This window comes from Lampris incognitus, chromosome 3, assembly GCF_029633865.1.
Source record: "Lampris incognitus isolate fLamInc1 chromosome 3, fLamInc1.hap2, whole genome shotgun sequence".
Classification (NCBI taxonomy): Eukaryota; Metazoa; Chordata; class Actinopteri; order Lampriformes; family Lampridae; genus Lampris; species Lampris incognitus.
Window position 1 is genome coordinate 82,674,113 of NC_079213.1, and position 26,495 is coordinate 82,700,607.

At 42.5% G+C, this 26,495-nt stretch overlaps 3 protein-coding genes across 7 annotated transcripts in view; 2 read left to right on the plus strand and 1 right to left on the minus strand.

Annotated features, from left to right (window-relative positions):
* suco (SUN domain containing ossification factor) overlaps nucleotides 1–5,119 on the minus strand; it is a 101,560-nt gene extending 96,441 nt beyond the window's left edge. For all 4 annotated transcript variants that reach the window (XM_056276539.1, XM_056276540.1, XM_056276538.1 and 1 more), the window contains exon 1: nucleotides 4,861–5,119. In XM_056276539.1, coding sequence (XP_056132514.1) covers nucleotides 4,861–4,913 — 53 coding nt within the window. In that variant the 5' untranslated portion in view covers nucleotides 4,914–5,119. The remainder of the gene's footprint in view (nucleotides 1–4,860) is intronic.
* A 933-nt stretch (nucleotides 5,120–6,052) lies between these two features.
* tmed5 (transmembrane p24 trafficking protein 5) lies at nucleotides 6,053–10,966 on the plus strand. The gene is made up of 4 exons (XM_056277284.1): nucleotides 6,053–6,358; nucleotides 7,121–7,218; nucleotides 7,312–7,495; nucleotides 8,187–10,966. The coding sequence occupies exons 1-4, from the start codon at nucleotides 6,161–6,163 to the stop codon at nucleotides 8,403–8,405; spliced, it is 699 nt and encodes a 232-aa protein (XP_056133259.1). The 5' UTR covers nucleotides 6,053–6,160; the 3' UTR covers nucleotides 8,406–10,966.
* A 6,152-nt stretch (nucleotides 10,967–17,118) lies between these two features.
* On the plus strand, nucleotides 17,119–20,614 carry pigc (phosphatidylinositol glycan anchor biosynthesis, class C). 2 transcript variants are annotated; one of them, XM_056277694.1, is made up of 3 exons: nucleotides 17,119–17,199; nucleotides 18,984–19,214; nucleotides 19,468–20,614. In XM_056277694.1, exons 2-3 carry the CDS (start codon nucleotides 18,987–18,989, stop codon nucleotides 20,122–20,124), a joined length of 885 nt encoding a protein of 294 aa, XP_056133669.1. In that variant the 5' UTR covers nucleotides 17,119–17,199; nucleotides 18,984–18,986; the 3' UTR covers nucleotides 20,125–20,614. The 2 variants fall into 2 exon arrangements, with proteins under 2 accessions (XP_056133669.1, XP_056133668.1); XM_056277693.1 differs by lacking the exon at nucleotides 17,119–17,199 and adding an exon at nucleotides 17,578–17,690.
* The last annotated feature ends 5,881 nt before the right edge of the window (nucleotides 20,615–26,495 follow it).

Sequence of the window (26,495 nt, forward strand, 5' to 3'; positions counted from 1 at the left end):
TACATGTTATCCACTTACCTGCCAGTGGTTTTAATGTTTTGGCTGATCGGTGTATCTACACATGTACATCGATGCCTTTTGTCGATTCTGTGACTGGTAAAACACAGCTAGATGTCTGGAGCTGCCCAACTGTAACCTAAAAAAACAGTCCATACTGCCCGTTCCAGGAACCAATAAAAACATAATAAAACACCTAGAAGACCTGAGAAATGTCAGCAGCAGACAAGCTGTAGTAACAAGATGCCATCATATGCAATTAAGGAAATAAAAAATATGCAGAGTTGAAGGCTGACTTCAAGTTCATTTCTCCTCCGTTTGTCCTCTTCACAGTTAGTAAAAGAGACACTAATGAAGACACATCAAGTTCACCAATAAGCAAAGTGAAGGGTTGGCATGCCAGCTCAAAGCAGGGCTACTTTAATGTGCTTCTCCTGCTGCCGGGCAAGTCTTGACAATAGAGCGGGAGTTCCACTGTCCCCTGCCACAAGTCTCCTTCTATGGGACAAATTTGTACATTTGTAAGTATTTCCATGTAGATAACTACCTACTGAGTTTAGAGCTACAAATATAAACTATGTACAGTATGATAGAAAGGTAAAAGTACAATCCAGAGAAAGAAAATGCCAGTTTTGTTGGATATGGGTTTATAAAGTGACATATCAAGGTGGAGAGCCCCCCTCCCCACAATTCCTTTCCATGAAAAGCAGAAGTGCCCAAATAATTGGATTTAAACAGGGAGACCCTAGCCAAACCAGTGTGTAGTGTAGTGAGTGTAGAGCTACAAACATAAATATGTACAGTGATAGAAAGGTAAAAGTACAATCCAAATAAAGAAAATCCCAGTCTTGTTGAATATGGGTTTGTAAAGTGAAACAGCAAGGTGGAAAGCACCCCCCCCAACAATTCCTTTCCATGAAAAGCAGAAGTGCCCAAATAATAGGATTTAAATGGGGAGACCCCAATCAAACCAACAATGTAGTTTACCCACGTGGAGGAGGTTAAATACCTCAGAACATATCAGGAAAACACCACTGGGGTCCACACATCTATTGTCACATCTGTGCGAGGCACTTCGTCACAAGCGTGTTTTTCTATGGTATCGTATTTAGTTATTGAATGGTGTTAGCCTCTTCTCCAGTGTTACCACAAACAAGCACAGCTACACAGAATTCAAAATGCCAAAGTTTCAATTAATTATTATTAATAGCAAAAAGACAGCCTAAAGCTATTACGGGAGATACACACACACACACACACACACACACACAGAGCATCTCGACACTATCCTGTGGCAAGCCTACTATCCTTGTCATCCTTATGAACCGGGAAGAGGATGACATGCATGCCGAGTCTAACTGGTTTACCAACCTACTAGCATCTAGTTTAAGCTAGTCTACCGGCATTAATGATACTGGTTAATTTAAATTACTGTCAAAAGGAAAATGGGTAAAGCTATCCACTCAGTGCGAGTTGCTTTGTTTGCAATCTGGAATCGCTCAAACACAACGATGACCATGTGTACCTTTGCTGTCAACAACCAGCTGATTTGTAGCATCATCTAGGCTACACAGACGTGTGATACCCTGTTATCATGATGTCATGGTAATTTGGCCTGGGGGGAGGGGGGCTTTATTCACACCTTGGAATCCTGCTGCCTTTGAAATTTCACCGCTCCCGCTATGTGCATCCAGGGAGTACCAATGGTCTATATTGTTTATTAAAACTGGAACCGCTTTAGTGTAACTCATATTTACAGAGGAAATGGTATTTTCCTACTCAAAGAGCCTGTCCCGCATTTACTTCATGTACCAGCAAATACTGCACACGCATGCAACAGCCTTGACAAACCCAAGTATTTACACCCCAAATATGTGATGTCATTTGACGTGTTATCCTTAGGCGGTGCTAACAGAGAACGATTTAGTCTATGTACCAGGAATAAGTTTGGCCAGGCAAATCACCAATGTCTATGAGATTGAATGGTGCTCTAGTTACTGAGCTTCACATTCTTCCTTTTAAGTACGTATATCAGTGATTGCGTTACCCATGCTTCCATTGTATTCCTTTTGGGATGTGTGAAGCATTGACAGAGTGAGAAGTCAATAGCACTGTACTAACAAAGGTTTGGATTTGTAGTCAAGTCTGTGCATGTTTGTGCATGGTCATTACTTTGGCTGTAGGAAAGTGAAAATGTGCAAGAGCACATAAAACAATCAGCCCATCTGGCTGACAAGACTGTAATCCTCTCCTAGTAGTAAACAGTGAAGAGAGGACCACGAAAAAAGAAAGAAAAAAAATGAAAAGGCAAACTCACTTCTTAAAAGACCACAGACACACTTCATGACTACCTGAATATGAACCTGAGCTTTTCAACAGATGGACATCTATGCCTTGGTCACTAGTCTTCTCAGGACATGGAGCAGTAGTACACTGTTCTGTCTAGCTGCTATTACTGCTGTCTTTGTGTTTTCTCTTTCCTTGTTCAAGCAGGGAGACTATACACACAGGGACTGTCTTCTTGCTGCTCTGGAAATGGTTAACCCTTAACTGCCTCACAAGGCTGGCAGTCAAGGAAACATTTAACTATCATTATGCTGCGAAATACGGGACAAAAAAGCACCAATAAATAAGTTGTGATGAGATTAGGTCATTTAAGTATTAGAAATATTTCTCTGTGTATGCGTTCTTTTTAGAGATGCACATATGAGAGGTAGAAGACTTGAATAATTTTGGGGCTACTTAAAACTATAAAACATGTAAAGCCAAACAATATATATGATCAACCAACATAAATGTCTCCTGCGACGTCAATGTGCCTCAAAGTATGTTTTACCATAAGCATAATATGTTGGAGAGAGAAACAGAAACCCACACAAGTTATATAGGTAACCATGAAAATATAATATTAGGGCTTATTTCTAAAGGTTTTGTTTCAACTGTGACAATCCATAGCTACACAAATATACTCAAGCCTTTGGCCTATGTGCAATGAAACTAAAACAGTGCCTTACGATACAGGAAATACTTGCTCTTTTACATACTGTAAAGATGATAAGAAACATCTGATTCGAATTTTGCCTTAAAGCTTTTAAAATATTCAAACCACAGCGAATATAAAAAGGTTTAGAAAATCAGTAACTATTGTTCAAATTATACATAAAGAGCAGTATTTTCTGTTGTAAAATGCAGTTTGACTTAAACTCAGATTTCTCTCAACATCAACAATTGTTCAATCTCTAGAATTAACCATTTATACACAACATAATCAGTTTCAGCACTTATGCAACATTTTCTTATTGATGGAGACATTAGGTAAAGCTAAACCTTGTTATGATCAATAATACATCAGCACTAAAAGCTGATGTATTATGAAACAGAGAAAAAGCTGAGTGTTGTTCCTCAACTAAAATGAGCAAATGGAAAAGAATGGACATTAAGTGTAGCATTGTCACTTCATTTAGCCTATTTACATAGATGTGGGGCGTATCTTTTCAAAAAATAAAAATGATGCAATTAACCGTACACTGATGACATAATCACACATAGTGTGTGTGTGTGTGTGTGTGTGTGTGTGTAATTTGTTCTCAACTTCTTATGAGGGTAGGAGGTGAAAATATTGCCTAATTTAACTCACTGACAAAAACGTCGAACAAATTACGAGAATTTAAACTTATCACGTATCCATCTTTCCAATCGCCAAGCAGGTCTTCCTGTGGTAGTCTACCAGCTATATGATTTGATGCCAAACCCCCACCATTAAAAAGTCTACACACATTAAACCCTCTAGAGCTGCATGTAAAGAAAAACTAAGTGGTAATCCGTAAGAAACGACCAAGACAAAACACCAAGACATGGGGAAAAATGCGACAGTAAGTCCAGACGCAAACTGGAGAGATGGTTGTTACCAAGTCTCCCACCTGGAGAAAGCTGGCATGTTGGCTAACCAGTAATCCCTTTCTTGCTATCCTGATTATTGTTACCTACGTCAGTGCCTCTGAGCTTCACAAATTCATGACTTTCACTTAAGTGCCAGCTGTCACTAAGGACACTGCAAATTAACGACTTTTTCATTGAACCAGTAAATCGATTTTATGTTGTCATGATGCGTATTGTTTTAACTTATATTACTGTGTACCATATCAATGCCTGTTTATCCCTTGCAAATAAAAATGATGCCTGATGTTTGCAGCTTCTGCTTTTAAACCTTGGCAAAATATATAGTTACTTGGTTTATCTAGCACCAGTGTGTTTCAGTTATAATATAGGAACTTTCAACTTCTCTGTGTTCTTACAGTGGAGTTAAGTATTCATATTTAATTTCATGACAATCTTTTACCAGCTTATATTGCGAGGACACACATTCGAGCTGAACCATTATAAAAAGATGCAGAGCTCCTAAGAGAAAATATTCCTTGTTGTGAAGCAAGAAAAATAAGGACAATAAGGCAAGTAAGGCTGACAACCTTAGCTTTGCATTACTCTGGTTTAGTAAGCTAATTATTTTCACGGCGTTCCTACAACTGGCCAGGGACACAAGTCGACATCTTAACTGTCAAAAACACAATTTGAACATCGACAGTAAAAAATCAAATAAAAACAAAATAAAGCCCTTGTGAGCTACAGATGGGTATAACTAAGGCAAACTATATATCACTCCCACATGTACTGGCTAGCCGTTGACGATAGCAGTAGCAATAACGATGTATGACAATCAACATTGATAACCTCCCTCACAGATGTGGGCGGAAATCGGCATGACAAGGCATCAAAGCAATAAATGGTGTGTCGCGGCTAAATATATTCGCCATGTTCGACAAAAACAAAACAGAGAACGGATATGAAAATGTGTCTTTAGCTTACCAGCACAGGAGAGCTACAATGAGGCACACCAACAAAACGCGCAACCTCTTCATTATCTTCCCGCGGGGACCAACATCCTCGCTATTTGGGGGACTCTTCTAATCACTCGTAGAGACACAGTGAATTGAAGACACGCTTTTATGAGCTAAGAAACTATACAAATTACGAATTAATGAAAAGCAGACGTGCACGATACCAAAAAAATACACTTATTGCGTGCGATTTTCCATTGTATACACTTCACCGCCTCCTTCCTTGCTCGCTCGCTTCTGCTATTGACTGCTGATTAGCTTTTGCTTAGCGCAACCACTGCTTTGCAGCTGACCAATAGAAGATAAGGACTGTCGATTAGTTGACCAATCACGTTGAGGGACATCACAGAATCGGTGACATCAGTAGTAAAGCTCCGCCCATCTGCCCGGACAAAGCTGAGATGGAGAGAGGGACGCGTCACCTTCCACTTGTTTTGACTTCTTTGATGAATCCGTGAAACATGCGTCCAAGTACAAATTGTTCTTTTTTTTCATAAAAAGCTTAAATGCTTTCTAAATATACTTAATGTAAAGGAGAGTGTACATTGTGTACGTTTTGCAACATCGCTGGAGTAACAACTTGAATTAGTTATTTCAGACAATATTCACATAAAAATACAAATTTGATCACACGCGCAGCTAAATTCTGCCATTTTCAGATCAACAGAATCTTGACAATTTTCTGTACATTTAAACGGCGATTTACTTGAATAAACGTTATTATGTACCCAGAAAACGGATTGGTTTAAATACAGAATTGTCCGGTCTATCCATCATATATACTATTGTAATGGGATGGATGAATGGGATGATTGATTCTCCTTTGATTTTAGATTTTTTTAAAATCCTACTAAAGTAGCTCAGTCTTCCACGTAATTGGCGTTCTCGTTGACATGTAGCCAAATTAGATGTGAGAAAATAGAACGTCACTTCCCAGAGTGCAACTGGAAACGTATACCTATAATTTGCCTCAATTTTTTTTTGCTGTCTCCAGCTTCGTGTAATGTTCGCGAATTGCAAAAAATAAAAATATCAAGAAACTTACCATTTAATTTACATAAAATTAATATTTAGTGCATTTCTAACTGAAGTGAGTTTATGTTTTGTGCTGGCGGGGTCCTTGCACTGTGATAGTCTTCGAATGAGTGAGCTGGCCGAGGGAAGTGGAAGTTTTGACAAACACAGCTTCTCTACAACTCCACGGGAGTAACTAGTAAATCCGTCTGACTGATTTGACTAAAATTTCGTGTCCCAATTGCAAGAGATAAATGCGGACGATCATGGTAGTGGTCAGGGTGTTTCTGTGTATATTCTCAGCGTTTGTCGTCTTCCCAGAGAGGTTCGCGGTGTTGGCCGCCTTCTCCCAGTCTCTTGACAGCGACTTCACGTTCACTTTACCTGCCGGTCGAACGGAGTGTTTCTACCAGACCATGAAGAAAGATGCATCACTGGAGATAGAGTATCAGGTATAAGGATCCCAGATGCAAAATGTTTCTATTTCTGTATTGTGCTTAACCTTCTAGCCCAAACTTTGTCTACAACGTGTTTAAGCCAATTTAGTCATAGCCCCCATTGACAGCTAGGAGTATCGTGGTACGCTAGGCAATTTCTGCCCAACTTTGAACAATCAAGTTGTTTTTAGTCATATTGCAATGGGTGATTAGTTGTGCTTTGGTTTCGTTTGAGACATACTAACTGCATGAGTGGTTCTATGTAATGTAATTTATCTGTATCGTTTTTTTGGAGGTGAAAGCTTTTTTTTCCCCACCGGCCCCTCAATTTTCCTTAATGTTGATAACCTGTTTTTCCAGTCAGGATTCAACCTCGCACCCTTTTGAATATCTGCATTGGATTTTCTGGTATGTGGAGTTATGAAAATGTTCCATGTTATTTTCATAATGCCACATACCACATGAGTTGTTACGGTTTTTATATGAAACCCCAAATATCCTCTGTTATTTTTTAGATATTCCGTCTTATCTGCTCCCATTAAAGAGAGAAAAACTTTGACTTACTATCTACCACATTACTTAGACTCCAGAGAATATGAACTCGGACAAAAATAAACTCATGGAACTGCCGCAATCTTTTTGCAAGATTTCTCAATTTTTCATGCCTCTTTCATTCCCTGATCCCTTTCCGTATGTGTGTGTGTGCGCGCGCACGAACTCATCTTTATATTTGTTTGTTTGTGGCGTATATGCATGCACATGCTCCACTATCCCTAGGTGTTAGATGGTGCGGGTCTTGATGTAGATTTTCAGATCTCCTCCCCCTCTGGTCAAGTACTGTTCAGTGACTACCGGAAATCAGATGGAGTACACACGTAAGTCACACATGTGATCCAAGAGACACTCACAGTGACACATTAATCACACAGCTGCATAAAAAGCACACGCTGCCTGCACTTTTCTTCCAGTGTTGAAACAGAGGATGGAGACTACATGTTCTGCTTTGACAACACATTCAGCTCTGTCTCAGAGAAGATCATATTCTTTGAGCTGATCCTGGACAACATGGATTCAGATGGAGAGGACCCAGAGGACTGGAAGGAGTATGTCCATGGAACAGACATACTGGACATGAAGCTGGAGGATATCATGGTGAGGAGGCTGCTCATTTAGGAAAGCCATGTGTTGTTTTATGCAGAAAGGGAGAAGTTTGACATACAATGTGGAGAATGTATTCATTTTTGGGAATGACATAGTTGAGAACTTTAGACTCTGTTTACTCTGTTATCCGTCATCAAGTATATCACTATGCCATGTGTGTTCACAGATGACACATGGAGTGGCAAAGTGACCCACCAAAAAGGCTGCCAGAAAAATTACATGTAAACAACCACTTCTAGACAAACTCTTACAGTGAATTTAACAAGAATAGAAAAAACCATAAACTTACCATCTGACAGTTTAAGATTGCAACCCAGCAGCCTGCTCCAATCTGCAGTCAGTAACTTTTAGTTGTGATAGATGTCACCACGCTTAGCTTTTAGAAAGAAACAGAAAGGTACAAGAGTTGTAACCTGCATCTGAGAAGGATGATCATCTCTGGTAGAAGAAAGAACACCCACGATTGATTCTTTGTTTACCAACCAAGAACTTTCCCTGGAGAAACTTTGCCCTCCTCTAGTCTGGCTCACACTTCTGTGCCGTTTATACTGCTTTGTAGTCTACTGCCTGGTACCTGATACACTAGTTATCCAATGTACGAGTGGTGGGCCTGGTCTAGTTTGGCACTTACTCGGCTGTGTTTTTAGATCTAGTTAATCTGACCTCCCAATCTCTCCTCCAGGACACCATTAACAATGTGAAAGCTCGGCTGGGGAAGAGCCTGCAGATCCAGACTGTGCTGCGGGCATTTGAGGCTCGTGACCGAAACCTCCAGGAGAGTAACTTTGAGCGGGTGAACATCTGGTCCCTCATGAATCTGGTCATCATGGTGTTGGTTTCGGGAGTTCAGGTCTACCTACTCCGCTCTCTGTTTGATGACAAAAGCAAAACACGCACGTAACCCAGCTCCAAAAATGGAGGGGACAGAAAGAGAAACTAACGCACTAGCCCAACCCCCCCCCCCACAATCCTTTCTACTCAAACTGGGTACTTGATCCATGACCACGAAAAAGGATACCATATACACAATCATACACAAGCTCACAGAGAAATGTGGACATTCTTTTTCTAATGTGTATGTTAGATGTGTCATATTGACATATTAACTCTGTCAAATCCAATTTATCCTCTTTCTCTGGTTTGGCATTTCACTGGTTTGGGAGGGATAGTGGGAGTCTCTGCCCTTGTGTAGGAAATAACTTGTCGCCCCCTCTACTTCTCAACCTCCATACGAGAGAGAGAATGATTTAGTCTCTCTTCCAAACTTGTAAATTATTTTATGGTGTGCTCAGGCTGCTGTAATGTTCCACAAAAAGTGAAATAAGCAGCAAATTTATGGCTTGACTATATTTAATACTGAACCTAAAGTAACAACAGGCCAACAGCCTTGTAATGCTGTCTTTTTATCTTTGGATACTTTTTTTTTTTATCGTAACAAAAAGCTGAACAAATGAAGAAAAACAGATTATGTGCCAAATTTGACTCATGTCTTCCAAACAGGTGTGGGAGGTGTGATCCCTTTGTGTGGCATGTCATATTCTCTCATGACTTGTGTTTGCAAAATCTCTCCCATTGCATGTTACTGAGATGCCTTAGAAGTTTGTATTTAGCTACCAGCCATTTGCAAGTTCTTGTGACCATAGCATGGTTCTCTCTTTGCCAGAACACACAATTGTGTCACAGACAGCAGTTCCAGTAGCACACACTTTTGCTCAATGTCAGTTGAGATTCAGCCATGCTGCCAAAGTTTATTCTTGATACCCAAGGAAAAGCGGAGTAGGGAAAAGGGAAATGTGCCATCTCAAACTCCCTTAATGACCACTGCCCTTCTCTATACTGCTATGACTTGGGGATTTCAGGCCGAAATGGCAGCCAGCAACTCCCCCTTCCCCTGTCCAGCTCCAGGGGTGTCTAGTTACAGCCACCTTGCCTGTGAAGATGTTGCGCCTGCCTGACTCCCGTTTGACAGACTATTTTGGTCACACTGACATCTGGAAGGTCATTATCACTACTACAACGGAGCAGTGTTTAAACCAATATAGGTGACAATTTGCCCTCTGCTTTTTCAGCATACTTTTGAATGCTTTTAGCTTAATACTACCATACTGGCTCAGAGCTAACTCAACAAATGTGTTGCCATGTAATCCACAGTGCCATAGTTCTCGTCTGTCCGGAGGAGAAGTGGATTTGTTTTATTTATTTTCAATGTCCTTAACTTATTTTGTCGAGGACCCCACACAAAAATTGGGAGTATTTCAGTATGACTTTTTGATCCAGTCTGATGAAAATACGACAGTGTTGTTGCAATATGGGGACCTGCTAGCAACAGGTCCAGGAATTTTCCAGATATCTAGTTGAAGGAGAACTCTGCTAAAAGTTTTTCATTTTCTTTTTTAGCATAGTATTCAAATAGTACTCTGGCCTATGATGGCAGGCATTAAGGGCAATGCTTTTTCATAAGAGCTTTGTGGACAATCTCGGGATCTTTATTACCAACTTCACTAGAAGCAGTATTTCACCATCTGCTGGTAGGATATTAAATTGTTCTGCGCTGCTAATGGTTCATTTCTTAGTATTCTCCATAGAGATACGAACAATCTTTCTCCCACTTATGGAAAGGAAATGTCGTAGGTAAAACAAAATTATTTTATCAATAATACATGTACAATGTAACATTATATATACTGTTTTGTGGTATATATTGCACTAACTCTTGTGTGTACTTGCAGTAGTAGATTGCGCTTCTGCAAAACTGTTGGTCGAGAGTGGTCGTCCCGTGCCTCAGTTTCACTGAATTCTCATAAGTGGTTCTTACCATTCTTTCTTTCCCTGCCCACTGTGTGTTACTGTTAGCAGGCAATGAATGAACTACTGTATGTTGGGAAGCTCTATTTCTCATTAATATGAAGGAGTTTTACCTACATTTAAAACTGATGATCTTGTTCAATTGTCAATCGCTTTACAGTTCCCTTCTACGTGTGTGTGTGTGTGTGTGTGTGTGTGTGTGTGTGTGTGTGTGTGTGTGTGTGTGTGTGTGTGTGTGTGTGTGTGTGTGTGTGTGTGTGTATGTGTATATATACAAACACACATCAGTGATTTAAGTAAATTCTTTAATGGACAGTACAAGCCTGTTTCATGCGATAAGCAATCGTCATTTGTCAATCTTGACAGCTGTCAATATATATATATATATATAAACTTAGCACAAAAAGTAAGGAAATTTGTGTTTGGTAGATTATTTCTTTGTTGTAACAATGCTTCTTGGCAATAAATCTTATACCGTTGGAAAGCCTGTTTATTTCCCTTTTAAATGGTGCCACATTTGTAAGGAACATGCATTTGTGGGATGAGCAGCAGAGCTGAGTATGTGGGTTGCGCCCATGAAAAATTTGCCAAATCTTCTCTGCCAATGCCAAACAGCTTATTTTGCTGTTGCTATTGACTCTTGTTTTGAGCTTCTGGTACCCCAGGTGCTGACAATCAGGTGCCTGATATAAGATTTATTGCCAAGAAGCATTATTACAACAAAGAAATAATCTACCAAACACAAATTTCCTTACTTTTTGTGCTAAATTTATATATATATATTTATATATATATATATATATATATATATATATATATATATATATATATATACACACTCACCGGCCACTTTATTAGGCACACCTGTCCAACTGCTCGTTAACGCAAATTTCTAATCAGCCAATCACATAGCAGCAACTCAATGCATTTAGGCATGTAGACATGGTCAAGACGATCTGCTGCAGTTCAAACCGAGCATCAGAATGGGGAAGAAAGGTGATTTAAGTGACTTTGAACGTGGCATGGTTGTTGGTGCCAGACGGGCTGGTCTGAGGATTTCAGAAACTGCTGATCTACTGGGATTTTCACGCACAACCATCTCTAGGGTTTACAGAGAATGGTCCGAAAAAGAGAAAATATCCATTGAGCGGCAGTTCTGTGGGCGAAAATGCCTTGTTGATGCCAGAGGTCAGAGGAGAATGGCCAGACTGGTTCGAGCTGATAGAAAGGCAACAGTAACTCAAATAACCACTCATTACAACCGAGGTATGCAGAAGAGCATCTCTGAACGCACAACACGTCGAACCTTGAGGCTGATGGGCTACAGCAGCAGAAGACCACACCGGGTGCCACTCCTGTCAGCTAAGAACAGGAAACAGGCTACAATTTGCACAGGCTCACCAAAATTGGACAATAGAAGATTGGAAAAACGTTGCCTGGTCTGATGAGTCTCGATTTCTGCTGCGACATTCGTATGGTAGGGTCAGAATTTGGTGTCAACAACATGAAAGCATGGATCCATCCTGCCTTGTATCAACGGTTCAGGCTGGTGGTGGTGGTGTAACGGTGTGGGGGTTATTTTCTTGGCACACTTAGGGCCCCTTAGTACCAATTGAGCATCGTGTCAACGCCACAGCCTACCTGAGTATTGTTGCTGACCATGTCCATCCCTTTATGACCACAGTGTTCCCATCTTCTGATGGCTACTTCCAGCAGGATAACGCGCCATGTCATAAAGCTCGAATCATCTCAGACTGGTTTCTTGAACATGACAATGATTTCACTGTACTCAAATGGCCTCCACAGTTACCAGATCTCAATCCAATAGAGCACCTTTGGGATGTGGTGGACCAGGAGATTCGCATCATGGATGTGCAGCCGACAAACCTGCAGCAACTGCGTGATGCTATCATGTCAATATGGACCAAACTCTCTGAGGAATGTTTCCAGTACCTTGTTGAATCTATGCCACGAAGGATTAAGGCAGTTCTGAAGGCAAAAGGGGGTCCAACCCGGTACTAGCAAGGTGTACCTAATAAAGTGGCCAGTGAGTGTATATATATATATATATATATATATATATATATATATATATACACATACACACAGTATTGTAAAAGCCCTGCAGTGGGAGTTTTCAGTTTGAATCAGCATATAAGTTGTCTTTAAGAATAATCTACTAGCCTGATGGAACAGTAGTTAGTTGGAATGGGATAAAATATTTTGTGATATTTATTAGAATAATGTACCGTAGATTTAAATTTGTTTAAATTAAACAATAGATTTTCTCACCTGTGTCCTGTCATGTTCTTGATACATTCGAATAAAAATCAAAGGTTGAATCAGTTCATCTTGATACGTTAATTGACAGATACGTTTCATCACTCAACAAAGTGACATCTTCAGTCTAAACTGACTGCAGGTATCCCCACCCTTATAAACAATACAGTTGCAAAACGACCGAAACCAAGTTTCATGTGCAAATATGGGTTGCACATGAAACTGGTCATCACCATCTTACAATGCTGTGATTGCAACATACACAGTGGATTCACTGTGAATAGTACACATAAAAGTTGAAACTCTAGTTAATGGTCACACCTATATTTGCATATGAAACTGGTCGTTGGTTTCCGTCGTTATGCAACTGTATTGTACTGTATTGTTTATAAGGGGTGGGGATACCTGCAGTCAGTTTAGACTGAAGATGTCACTTAGTTGCGTGATGAACCGTATCTGTCAATAAACGTTGTATCCAGATGAACTGATTCAACCTTTTTTGATTTTCTTACCTGGATTATTGAGCATGCATCAAGACATTCTTATAGAAATTGTCTAGTAAATTATTCCAATATTTTTTCTTTGAACTTTGGGCTGAACTATGTTTGTACCATAAGTTAAGTAACTAAATAGCACAACATGGTCATGCAGACACCTTACAGAAAACTACAGCCTTTCTGAAAATATAGAAAATGGATTAACTGTTGACTGTAAACCTAGGTTGCAGGTTTTTTTTAAATCAACGGGCTTAACTGTTTAAAATCATGTTACAGCTCTGGAATTCCATTAGAGAAATTCCAGTTTCTCCCTTTTTTAGGGCACAGTGTTGTTCAATGTTGATATTGCATTAATGGAACAGATAAGGGTTAAGTAAATTAAGAATGATTAGGTGGGACTGGTCTCTGTTCTCTTCCTGATCTATGTATGCTGAGGTCAGATGTCCAGACATTGATTAAGTGCTGGGCCAGTAACCTCTGTTGTGCACAGGGGAAGCAGCATAGAAAAAAAAGTGAAAGAAAATAGTGTGTACATGGAGTTTATTAAGGATACCACAGCTGATGTAAGTTGTAGTTATTCTCTTGCATCTTCATGAAAGTACACAAAAGAATTATCCTGTTCTCTGCATGAGTCGATTTACGAGACGTGCTTGCCCCTCGATCAACAGCCTTCCACGCTGTCCGGTGCTGCTCTCATGCACATTCTTGATAAGACATGTCCCAATCTCCAACCAGAGTCAGACATATGCTATTAATGAGAGGGATTCCATCACAAGATAAAAGGCAACCACTAGGAATGAAAAATAAGAAAAAGTCCATCACATGAAACAACATATCTGTATATAATTACAATATGTATACAGGATTCCCAGGATCACACCAATTTAGGGTTGCCAACCGTTGCTTAAAATAAAGAATCGTTCCTTATGTGTGTGTGTGTGTGTGTGTGTGTATTGTGTAAGGCACATATTTGTTATGCCCGCGCCGCCCCATCCATCCAACCCCCATCCCTGTCCACTGTTCCTTATTTCCATTTCAAGGAGTTGGCAACCCTACACCAATTGTGTATATTCCTTTGGAAGTATCACTATGATAGCAGGTCTCCTCCGGCCCTTTGCTGTTCTCCCTGGTGGATATGAGGAGGTTTTTTGGCTATTGGTACAGGGACCAGGCTCATCTTATGAGGGGCAAAAGGCCAGGGTTTGCTTGCACATCAAGACTGAGTAGGGATGATAGAGATTCAGGGACTGGTTGGGCTTGTTTTTTTGGCATTCCTGTCAGTTCAGCAAAAAAAGAAAAGGGGGGAGCTAGCTGGCAAACATATTTTAAGATGTTGGAACCAATTCTGAAATTTGAAACTAAAATCCAAGACACGCCCCCCGCCCCCTATTTATAAATATCTTATCTATATGGGCCATAGAGTCAGGTTATATAACTGACACCTATACTATGATTGGAGGCACTCTCCATATAACGCTGTTGACACCCCCCCCCCCCCACCGGACAATGGTGCAGCAGTAAACACGTTCCTACTCAAACAGGAAATGAGGTTGACGCTTAATGACAACGCTTTTGTTGGACCAATAATCTACAAATTCTACAATCAATATCACTGTACAACGGTGTTCCCATATACACTGCTCAAAAAAATAAAGGGAACACCTAAAAACATAATATAGACCTCGATGAATGAAATATTTCAGCTGAAAATCTTTATTTATTAGACAGAGGAATGTGTTTAGAGCAAAATAACCTAAGAATGATCAATGGAAATCAAAATCATTAGCCCATTGAGGTCTGGATTCAGAATCATACTCAAAATCAAAGTGGAAAATGAGAACATAGGCTGATCCTACTTCTGTGGAAATTCTTCAAGACGATTCAAAATGAGGCTCAGTAGTGTGTGTGGCCTCCACGTGCCTGTATGCACTCCCTACAACGTCTGGGCATGCTCCTGATGAGACGACGGATGGTCTCCTGAGGGATCTCCTCCCAGACCTGGATCAGGGCATCGGTCAACTCCTGGACAGTCTGTGGTGCGACATCGCGTTGGCGGATGGTACGAGACATGATATCCCAGAGGTGCTCGATTGGATTCAGGTCTGGGGAACGTGCAGGCCAGTCCATAGCATCAATGCCCTCGACATACAGGAACTGCTGACACACACTGGCCACATGAGGACGAGCATTGTCATGCATGAGCAGGAACCCAGGGCCCACTGCACCAGCATATGGTCTGACAATGGGTCTGAGGATCTCATCCCGGTACCTAATGGCAGTCATGGTACCTCTGGCTAGCACGTAGAGGTCTGTGCGGCCCTCCAAGGATATGCCTCCCCAGACCATCACTGACCCACCGCCAAACCGGTCATGCTGGAGGATGTTGCAGGCAGCAGAACGTTCTCCACAGCGTCTCCAGACTCTCTCACGTCTGTCACATGTGTTCAGTGTGAACCTGCTCTCATCTGTGAAGAGCACAGGGCGCCAATGGCGAATCTGCCAACCAAGATGTTCTCTGGCAAAGGTCAATCGGGCTGCACGGTGTTGGGCTGTGTGCACAGGCCCCAATTGTGGACGTCGGGCCCTCATACCATCCTCATGCATTCTGTTTCTCACTGTTTGAGCAGAAACCTGCACATTAGTGGCCTGTTGAAGGTCGTTTTGTAGGGCTCCGGCAGTGCTCCTCCTGTTCCTCCTTGCACAAAGGACCAGATAGCGGCCCTGCTGCGGGGTTGTTGTCCTCCTGCGGCCCCCTCCACATCTCCTGGTGTACTGGCCTGTCTCCTGGTACCTCCTCCATGCTCTGGACACTGTGCTGGGAGATACATCAAATCTTCTTGCCACAGCACGCATTGATGTGCCATCCTGGATGAGCTGCACTACCTGAGCAACTTCTGTAGGTTGCAGATACCGCGTCATGCCACCTCTAGTGGTGAGGGCACTAGCAAAATGAAAAACTAACCAAAGATCGGCCAGAAAAGATGAGGACAGGCAAATGGTCTGTGGCCACCACCTGCAAATCCATTCCTTTTATAGGGGTTGTCTTGCAAATTGTCTAATTTCCACCTGGTGGAAATTAGACAATTTACCAACAGGTGAAATTGATTCACAAATCAGTGTTGCTTCCTAACTGGACAGGTTGATATCTCAAAAGTGTGATTGACTTGCAGCTACATTGCATTGCTTATGTGTTCCCTTTATTTTTTTGAGCAGTGTAGTTTGATGTGGTTTGTAATATATTGGATTGCCTGTGTTAGCTTGAGTCCGAGGGTGCTATTTCTACGAGGATGGGAACTGTTTACTGCTGAGCGGACGGCACACACGTGACAAACAGCTGCTACACATTGTAGTTCGCCGCTGCCATGGAGGGGAACAGAAAGGGGAACTCGCATTTTAGCCTGGAAAATATGAACACTCATATATCGAAATAGTTTTCTTACGGCTCAGTGGAGACGTTAGGTTCACTATAGACACCCGGTCACAGACAAATTTAGTAAATTCTTCTTGTTGGGATTTTATTTGTGGTTGCTCCCCGAAATGTTGCATTACCGTCACCTACTGAAATGTAAGAACTTCACAGTACTAAATTATTTACATTGTACACCCAAGGTAATCCCATTCAAGACATTGTCCGTTCTAGAACCCACACCCAGTCTGAGTTGATGCAAATCCTTCCCGCAATGTAACCTTTCTGCTCTCATCTTATTCACTTTCTTTTCCTTAACTCGTTTTGGACAATGTGCTGACTCCGTATCACGTTTTCCCTTGCAGTACATGCACTTTGCTCGCTCCTTCTCAATTTTACACCGCTCAACTTTGTAGTGGTCCTTCCCACATCTCCCACATCATCTGATTCCCGTACAAACTACAGCAACATGCCCATGTTCTTGACAACAAAAACATCTGAGAGGAGCTCTCTCGTATGGCCTCACCCTGTATAGTCATGGTACACTCTTTCCGGTAATTTTCCTTGTCCTCCCTCTCGGAATCTAGTCATTCTTTTTGTCTCACACACCAGCAACATCCCGAAATGACTCAGCCTTTGCTGGCAGTGGCACGCCACTTATCACTCCCTTCATCTATGCTTTTGATCCCAGTGGAAAGCAAGTCACGGTAATAATCTTTAAATACATCAATCTTAAGGGCTCTATCGCTCTGACGCTTTGACATAAATCAATGATAACCATCCCGTTTCTAGTTATCCTAATCGAGCGTACGTTTTCCCCCTACAAACTTTCCAACCGCGTGTGGCTCCTTGAAAATCCCGTTTTCTCTTGTCAGAGCAATCATCCCCACAATATACGTTTCCTCTGTTCTCAATACAATCGCTTTAGTAATCTGATGGGCATGACACTTCTTCCTGTGTAATTTTCTAGCCCTCTCGTGTCCTCATTTCCATTTTCGCTCTCCGACGCCATTTCCGCCATCCGCTCCTCCAACTTGCCTCCACATTTAGTAAATACATTTAATAAAATTATTTAGCTCACCGCTCACCGTGTTGTTTAACAATCCGACAAGAGGGGCGCTAGTCTGAACGCCGCACTTCCGGGACAATGACGCAAAGATGATTTTAGCTGCACCGTAGCAACGAAAACCTTCACCAGGTAGATTAAACAACAATTTCAGATGTTTACTAGACATTGTAGTAGACTACATTATACTTACACTACGTGTTGTTTCCAAGATTCAGAGTGTGTCTGGTTTTCTGTCTGGTAGCGTCAAAGGCCGACGTGCCGACCGTTGCTGTCAACTGCAGCATCGCGCAGTCAAGCTGTCAAAATCACATCTAACGTTCAGCTGTCTGTCGGTGTGCTTTCGCTCGTCTTTAATCATTCATGACTTTTTACACCTTTACTATGACCGAGGGGGATTAGACTCCACTCAGCTGGGGTCAGTGTAATAACACATAGCCACACACACCTACTAGCAAGCTAACTAAACAAGTTGCTAGGGAAGCTGCATTTACGGCTAAACTATGGGAGCAAATTAAATATTGTTTTATGGGTTTGAATAAGGTGTGCATATCCCCAAGTTGTATAACCAACAATCTGGTTTGCAACCCTCACATTCTTACCATTATGACGATACCGTTCTGTGTTCGTACGACTTTGAAGAGTATGGGCATTGGTAAAATTGTGGAACAGTCTGAGCATGGAACTCAAAAGTACAAACATTACGCAGTTCAAGAAGTACAAAGGACTGATTATCAAGAGATATGGGGAAGAGGAAGAGTTGTGCTAACTGTCTTTAAGTTTTATTTATCTCTAAACATTTCTTACTGCATTTTTTCATTTTTCTTTCTATGACACTGAGTGGATATTTGGGTTGTACGTAGTATTGCGATCTATTTGTTCTTGGTATATGACATTAGGATGTGTTTTTCTTTTTCTTTTTTCTCTTTCTCGTGTTTTTTTCTCTTATTGTTCACAGTAGTTGAGTTTGTATTATGAATGAAGCACAACTTGCATTGTATTTCAAACGTAACAAATAATCTGATGCATACGGAGATTTGTTCACTAAGTTTGATGTGTGGATTTGTTGATCACTTCAGATTATTTGCAATGGCTTATTTGTATGTTATATCCTGCTTATTTACATGTTCGAAATAAATCGCCATTCATTCATATTTTGCTGTTCTACACATGCATAATGTTTGGGGATGGCAAATTTATCACCAGCCATGAGCCAAATACTGGGGTATTTGGACTAATTTTTTATTCCCTCTTGGCACTTTGTCAGCTAATTAGCTTGTCTGTTATCCATTCAAAAAACAATTTTGGCAAAATAATGAAGTTGGCTGTTGAATTTTGGAATCCATCAGTTTCTGTGACTTCAGAGATTAAAGTCAGTTTCCTTGGCTGATTATGCCAAACATCTGATTCTTGTCTCTGGCCTAGGTGATGGGGCCAGACAGTGCCCCAGGTCCAGCCGTGCCTTGGCGAAAAGTTCTATGGGAGCGCCAGCCGTTTCCTGATAACTATGTGGACCAACGGTTCCTTGAGGAGCTGCGGAGGAATGTGGGCATTCGTCAGTACCATTATTGGGCTGTCATGAAGGAGGCAGGCTTGGTAGGACAGCAGCTGTCCTGTGTGGCCATTTTTATTGCCCTCTGGCTCTACATGGAGCAGGTACAACTTTAGGAGATCATTTAGTGAGGTTGATTTACCCCTTCCTCATCCAATGGTCCCCAAAGGAGCAGACTGTGGGCTTGTGTTGGCCTTGCAGGACTGGTTTCCTTGAAATAGCTCATTGTTGTTAATTACATGGAAGGGATTCTTGATAAACAGTTTTTTTCTGTTTAGCTCAAGCTTGAAAAAGAAGTTTGTCTCTTTTATTTTCTGTCTGAGCGATTTATATTTAATAACTTTGTTTTCTCCCCAGGGTCTGCTGTCCCCAGAAGCACTGCTGTGGATCAGCTTACTCTGTGGCCTGCTGGGCTATGGAGTGTACAAAGCTTTGACACCACATATAGGATCGAGCTGTGAACCCTGCACATATTTTGCGGACCTACAGAGCACCACCATTTTCCTTTCCTTTACCTTTGGCTTTTCACCAGTTCTCAAGACACTAACAGAGTCTGTGAGTACGGACACAGTATATGCCATGTCAGCTACGATGCTCCTGGCCCATCTGGTTTCATTCCCTTACACTCAGCCTTCACCCCCAGGTAGCTTGTCCCTAAATGCAGCCCTGTTTGCCTCTGTGTGCCTGGCTTCAAGGTTGCCTGGTGCTCTGCATACCTTTGCCATGCTTAGCTGTGCCCTGCTAGTGTTCGCCCTGTGGCCCTGCCTCCTTCAGAGGATCAGGGAGAATGCCCCTGGCCAGTTTACTGGGGTGTGTGTGGGGATATGTGTTGGAGGAGTGGTGGGTCTGGGGTCTCAGTGGATAGGGGGAGCTGTGCTCCTGGCCCTGGCCCTAGGAAGTGTCACCCTGTTTTGTCCCCTGCTGCTGATCAGACTACAGAGACACAAGGACAACATCCATGGACCCTGGGATGAGGCTGAGATTCGGGACGATATCAGCCACTTCCTACATTAATAAACAGGATGAGATACAATGAAGAGCAGATGCCCCTTTGTTACTTTGACACAATACATTTTTAGCAAATTAAGAATTATAAATGAATCACTGTACTGCTGGACTAGCAGTTTGCGGTCGTCTATCCCAGCAAATGCCAGTTAATTGTTCACTGGCCAACACCTTGTTGGTTAACTGAGTCCTGTTGCTCATTTACAGAAAATGTAAGCATTTTTAAAAAGCGGGAGCTGCTGCTATTTAAAATATTTAACACTGGAATCTGTGTGGAGAGTCACAACTTTAGTGCAATGCTGCCTAACTTTGCGGAGTAAGCTTTGATACTGTGGTCTGACTGTATGATCAAAACTGCTTTTTTCCAGAAATATGGGAGAAATACTTAATGTTTTTCATCAATAATGTTTACTGACATGTTTTGATCATTAACAAGGGCTCTAACTCAGTGTAATATTCTGACAGTATCGTACAAATACTATAATGAGATATTGCAATTAAAAAGGATTGTATTTTGTTGGTGTGAGTCGTTTTGTTAACTGCATTTAACTTAAAACACGTGGGACTGGGCGTTCGGGTAGTGTGGCAGTCTATACCGGGGATCGCCAGTGGCCGTGTGGATCCCCGTGTGGGGAATCCACGTGTGGATTCGAACTAGGGACGCCCGACCAAGCCGGACCCCGTGTGGATCCGGCTTGGTCGGGTGGCGTCCCTACAGACACAATTGGCCGTGTCTGCGGGTGGGAAGCCGGGTGTAGGTATATATCCTAGTCGCTGCACTGGCGCCTGTTCAGGGGGGAGGGGGAACTGGGGGGAATAGCGTTATCCTCCCACGCGCTACGTCCCCGTGGCGCAATTCCTCACTTGTCAGGTGAAACGAAGTGGATGGCGACTCCACGTGTATCGGAGGAGACGTGGTAGTCTGCAGCCCTCCCTGGATCGGCAGAGGGGATTGAGCAGCGACCGGAACGGCTCGGAAGTGTGGAGTAATTGGACAGGTACAACTGGGGAGGAAAAAGGGGGGGGCGTGGGATTTGGGTGAACGTCATCACGTCAGCCAGCGTTTTGTTGTCAGTTGTAAATGAAGCGTCCTCTCTCTCTCTCTCTCTCTCTCTCTCTCTCTCTCTCTCTCTCTCTCTCTCTCTCTCTCACTCACTCACTCACTCACTCACTCACTCACTCACACACACACACACACAAACACGTCCATCAGCGGTGCACACCTGCCGCTAGATGTCCTACCTGCACTTCTGGTGAGAGTTGGTATAGTTGCTTTAAACGTTCTCTCGGAAACCAGGCGACTGACCAGGACCACCCATTCTGTGTGGGCAGCGCAGCAATAATTGAAAATGCACAACGGAGCCCTGCAGTACCGGTGGCAGCTATAGTTAAAGTAAGGTAGTGAGAGGTAATTCTTCGGGTTTGGAGTGAACAATGGTTGAGGTTAGTTATTTAGTCAGGCTTTCGCGTGGTTTCCGAGAGGACACGGCGACAAAAATGATGCGCACACTCGCAATTGACGTATGCACACCAACACAATATTCTGGTCTAATAACGTGGTTTACGTCTGAGAGTTAACTGCAAGTGAGAACGTGAAGGGGTGGGGGGGTACAAGGGAAGTGGAGGCTACAGTAGCCTTTCTGCTTAAGCCTGACAACTTTTTATAAAATAACACTTTTTATAAAATAACACTTTTTAGAAAATAAAAATCATGTTTATTCAACAGCAGTAGAAATACTTTTGAATAATTTTTCTGTAACTCAAAACTTCTGTTTTTATTTACACAAAGTTCAGGCACTAGAGACAACTGAGCTTATAGCCAGGCACATTCCAGCATTTATGGACAAAAAAAAGTTATGTACAAAACAGACAAGAGTAAATTCTGCAGACAGACACTCCCTATGGGAAACAGAGGGGAACCCAGCATGTAGTACTGCAGCTGGATTACACATCATGCAGCTCATTGGCCTCTCTGGGTAGCAGTCACTTGCAGCTTGGATGTTCACATGGGGCGATGGGTACTGGAGTTCTGATTAGAGTGGACGGTTTTCAGTATGGTTTTACAGTAGGGATGGCTGGGGGCTGCCTCCTGGAGAAGGTGAGAGCAAGGATCTGTAAACTCCCATGTTACACAATAGTGTCTGACCACACAATATTGCACAATGGTGTCCATTGATCGTGTGGAAAAAGCAAGACACACACTACTCCCTTTGAAAGACATTTCATTATTTTTTATTGCATTTTCAATTTTAATTACACTGTGGAAAAGCAAAAGACGCTTGTGGTAAAATGTGTGAGGAAATGCAAAAACTACAGTCTCAACCTGCAAGGTTAGGACTTGGTACTGAATGGGAGTTTCTAATGACCTACGTGAGGACTGGGGCGACAAAGTATGAGTCGGTAAATAAAATCGGTGTTGGAAAGGCGTGAGAGCTGGCCTAACATGAGGGAGTTAAGCATAGGGTTAGAGGCAGACGATAAGCAAGAAGGGTTAGGAAGGACCAGATACAAACAGCATTGGTGCTAAGATGGGTGAATAGCAGGGTACAGACTAGCTCCATACACTAAAACTTATTTTAAGACCAAAATCCATGCATTTTGATTTACCATGAATGTTCAATGATTTCATCCACATTGATTTTTACATATATCAACATGGCTGTATCTTAATAGCTGGGCTGCACACAGTAAGAAATGTCACTAAATAAAAAGGTAAAGCATGCAGAGCGAATTAATTGTGCCCACATTTCTATACGGCGAAGAAATTGGGGAGACATGGGGTGAGGGAGTTAGGGGAAAGGGGGTTAAGGTAGAAGGAAAGGAGGTAGTAAAGAAAGGAGAGACTGAGCGGGAAAGGCCCTAGAGAATGTTCGGAGAGCACAGAGGAAATGAGGCAGAGAGAAAATGGAGACACAGGCCAAAAAGTAGGGGAGGAAACAGTGCAAGAAGAAGAAGAAGAATGAAGAGAATATAAGAAAGAGGCAGGGAAGAAAAAGAAAAGAACAATTTTTCATGGGGGAAATGGGGAAAGCAATAAAAAAATGCATGCAAGGAGAAAGGAAAGGGGGGTGAAAAAAAGAGAGATGAAAACTTGGGGGAGAGAGAGGGGGAGCTGAGCCTGTTGTCTCTGGCTCCAGTAGAAAGCTGGACGGAGATTGTGCCTGTCTGCTGTGGCTGATGGGAAAGAGAATATGAGAAACACATTTTCCAGCAGACCCCCACCCAGCTCAAATAACACACTCTTTCCCCCATGCCTCTGTGGGCGCAAGGTTTGATTGTGTGTGTGTGTGAGAGAGAGAGAGAGAGAGAGAGAGAGAGAGAGAGAGAGAGAGAGAGAGAGAGAGAGAGAGAGAGAGAGAGAGAGAGAGAGAGAGAGAGAGAGAGAGAGAGAGAGAGAGAGAGAGAATATGTACAAGCGACAGAATGGGTGGAGGGGATAACATGATGTAAAATGGCCGGTTTATACTATTGGATCTATGCTCAGTGGATAAGCCAAAATGTGGTTTGAGAATTACCTTGGCACCCTGGGTGGGGCACGATTGGGTCGGCCAGCAGGCTGTTGGAGGCCACCAGAACTGGAAGAAGCAGGGGGTCTGGAGGGGGAGGGAGCTGGGGGAGGAATAGGGGCAGGGCCACGAGCCTGGAGTTTGGGACCAGTAACAATTTTTTTAGGGAGTGTGGGGCTGGGTGAAGTGTCCCTGACAGAGAGAAAGGTAGATAGACTTCATCATATACACAAAATATAACCTTCAAGTCTGTGTGATTGGTACAAGGTATAAATGGCAAAATTTTGGCAACTTTGCATGCATATCCATGTGTCATTAGTCCTTCTAATCTGTGTGTGTGTGTGTGTGTGTGTGTGTGTGTGTGTGTGTGTGTGTGTGTGTGTGTGTGTGTGTGTGTGTGTGCGTGTGTGTATACTTGTGGAGTTGCATCCAGGAGGAGTCAACAGGTGGTGGAAGGGGGGTGGAGCAGGTGGAGGTGTAGATGTTTCCAATTATTGTGAGCGCCTCCTTCAGGGCATTGTGTGTATTGAGCACCTCCTTCCTGTGCTGCTCCTGCTCCGGTGACTCATCCATCAGCAAAGAGGGATCACCCTGAGCATAGAGCTCAACAAGAAGCTCTGAATCAATGAACTTCTTCACCTGGAAAGGAGGCTACTCTTTAAATGACATTTTACCATTTTACATTGCTAAACAAGTTATATTTTTCAATACTCTCTCTCTCTCGTTCTCTCTCTTTATATGGTTAAAACTTCATTAAAATGAAACCCTTAACAGTCTAATTAGAAATTAAAAATTACTTGAATCACTGGATTTCATATATATATATATATATATACATACACACACACACACATATATACACATGCACACGCACACGCACACACACACACACACACACGATCAGCCAAAACATTGAAATCATCTGCCCAACATTGTGTAGGTCCCCCTTGTGCCACCAAAACAGTTCTGACCCATCGAGGCATGGACTCCATAAGACCTCTGAAGGTCCTCTGGTATCTGGCACCAAGACCTTAACAGCAGATCCTTTAAGTCCTGTAAGTTGCGAGGTGGGGCCTCCATGGAGTGGGCTTGTTTTTCCAGCACATCCCACAGATGCTCGATCAGACTGAGATCTGGAGAGTTTAGAGGCCAACAATTTGGACTCTGTCATGTTCCTCAAACCATTGCTGAGCAATTTTTGCATTATGGCAGGGTGCATTATCCTGCTGAAAGAGGCCACTAATATCAGGGAATACCGTTGCCATGAAGGGGTGTATATGGTCTGCAACAATGTTTAGGTAGGTGATATAGGTCAAAGTAACATCCACATGAATGCCAGGACCCAAGGTTTCCCAGCAGAACATTGACCAGAGTATCACACTGCCTCAGTTGCCTTGCCTTCTTTCTATTGTACATCCTGGTGCCTATCTCTTCCCCAAGTAAACAACACACACGCACCCAGCTATCCACGTGATGTAAAAGAAAATGTGATTTATCCGACCAGGCCACCTTCTTTCACTGCTCCATGGTTCACTTCTGATTCTCACATGCCAATTGTGGGCATTTTTGGTGGTGGACAGGGGTCATCATGAGCACTCTGACCAGTCTGTGGGTATGCAGCCCCATACGCAGCAAGTTGTGATGCAGTGTTCTGACACCTGTCTATCATAGCATTAACTTTTTCAACAATGTGAGCTACAGTAGCTCTTCTGCGGGATCTAACTAGATGGGCTAACCTTCGCTCCCAACGCTCAACAATGAGCCTTGAGGGCCATGACCCTGTCGCCAGTTCACCAGTTGTTCTACCTTGGACCACTTTTGGTAGGTACTGACCACTGCATACCAGGAACACCCCACAAGACCTGTCGTTTTGGAGATGCTCTGACCCAATCATCTAGCCATCACAATATGGCCCTTGTCAAAGTCGCTCAGATCCTTATGCTTGTCTATTTTTCCTGCTTCCAACACATCAACTTCAAGAACTGACTGTTAACTTCCTGTCTAATATACAGGTGCATCTCAAAAAATTAGAATATTGTGGAAAAATTCATTATTTTCTGTAATTTAATTCAAAAAGTGAAACGTTCATATATTCTAGATTCATTACACTTAAAGTGAAATATGTCAAGCCTTTTTTTGTTTTAATCTTGATGATTGCAGCTTACAGCTCATGAAAATAAAAAATCCAGTATCTAAAAATATTAGAATATGACATAAGACCAATCAAAAAAAGGATTTATGATACAGAAATGTCAATCTTCTGAAAAGTATGTTCATTTATGTACTCAATACTTGGCCGGGGCTCCTTTTGCATGAATTACTGTATCAATGCGGCGTGGCATGGAGGCAATCAGCCTGTGGCACTGCTGGGGTGGTATAGAAGCCCAGGTTGCTTTGATAGCAGCCTTCAGCCCGTCTGCATTGTTGGGTCTGGTGTCTCTCATCTTCCTCTTGACGATACCCCATAAGCCACAGAAGGTCATTGCTGAAAGGGCTGGCTGTTCGCAGAGTGCTGTATCAAAGCATATCCATGGAAAGTTAACTGGAAGGGAAAAGTGTGGTAGGAAAAGGTGCACAAGCAACAGGGATGACCGCAGCCTTGAGAGGACTGTCAAGCAAGGTCGATTCAAGAACTTGGGTGAGCTTCACAAGGAGTGGACTGAGGCTGGAGTCAGTGCATCAAGAGCCACCATGCACAGATGTGCCCAGGAACAAGTATCGTATTCCTAGTGTCAAGCCACTCCTGAACCTGAGACAACGTCAGAAGTGTCTTACCTGGGCTAAGGAGAAAAAGAACTGGACCATTGGTCAGTTGTCCAAAGTCCTCTTTTCAGATGAAGTAAATGTTGCATTTCATTTGGAAATCAAGGTCCC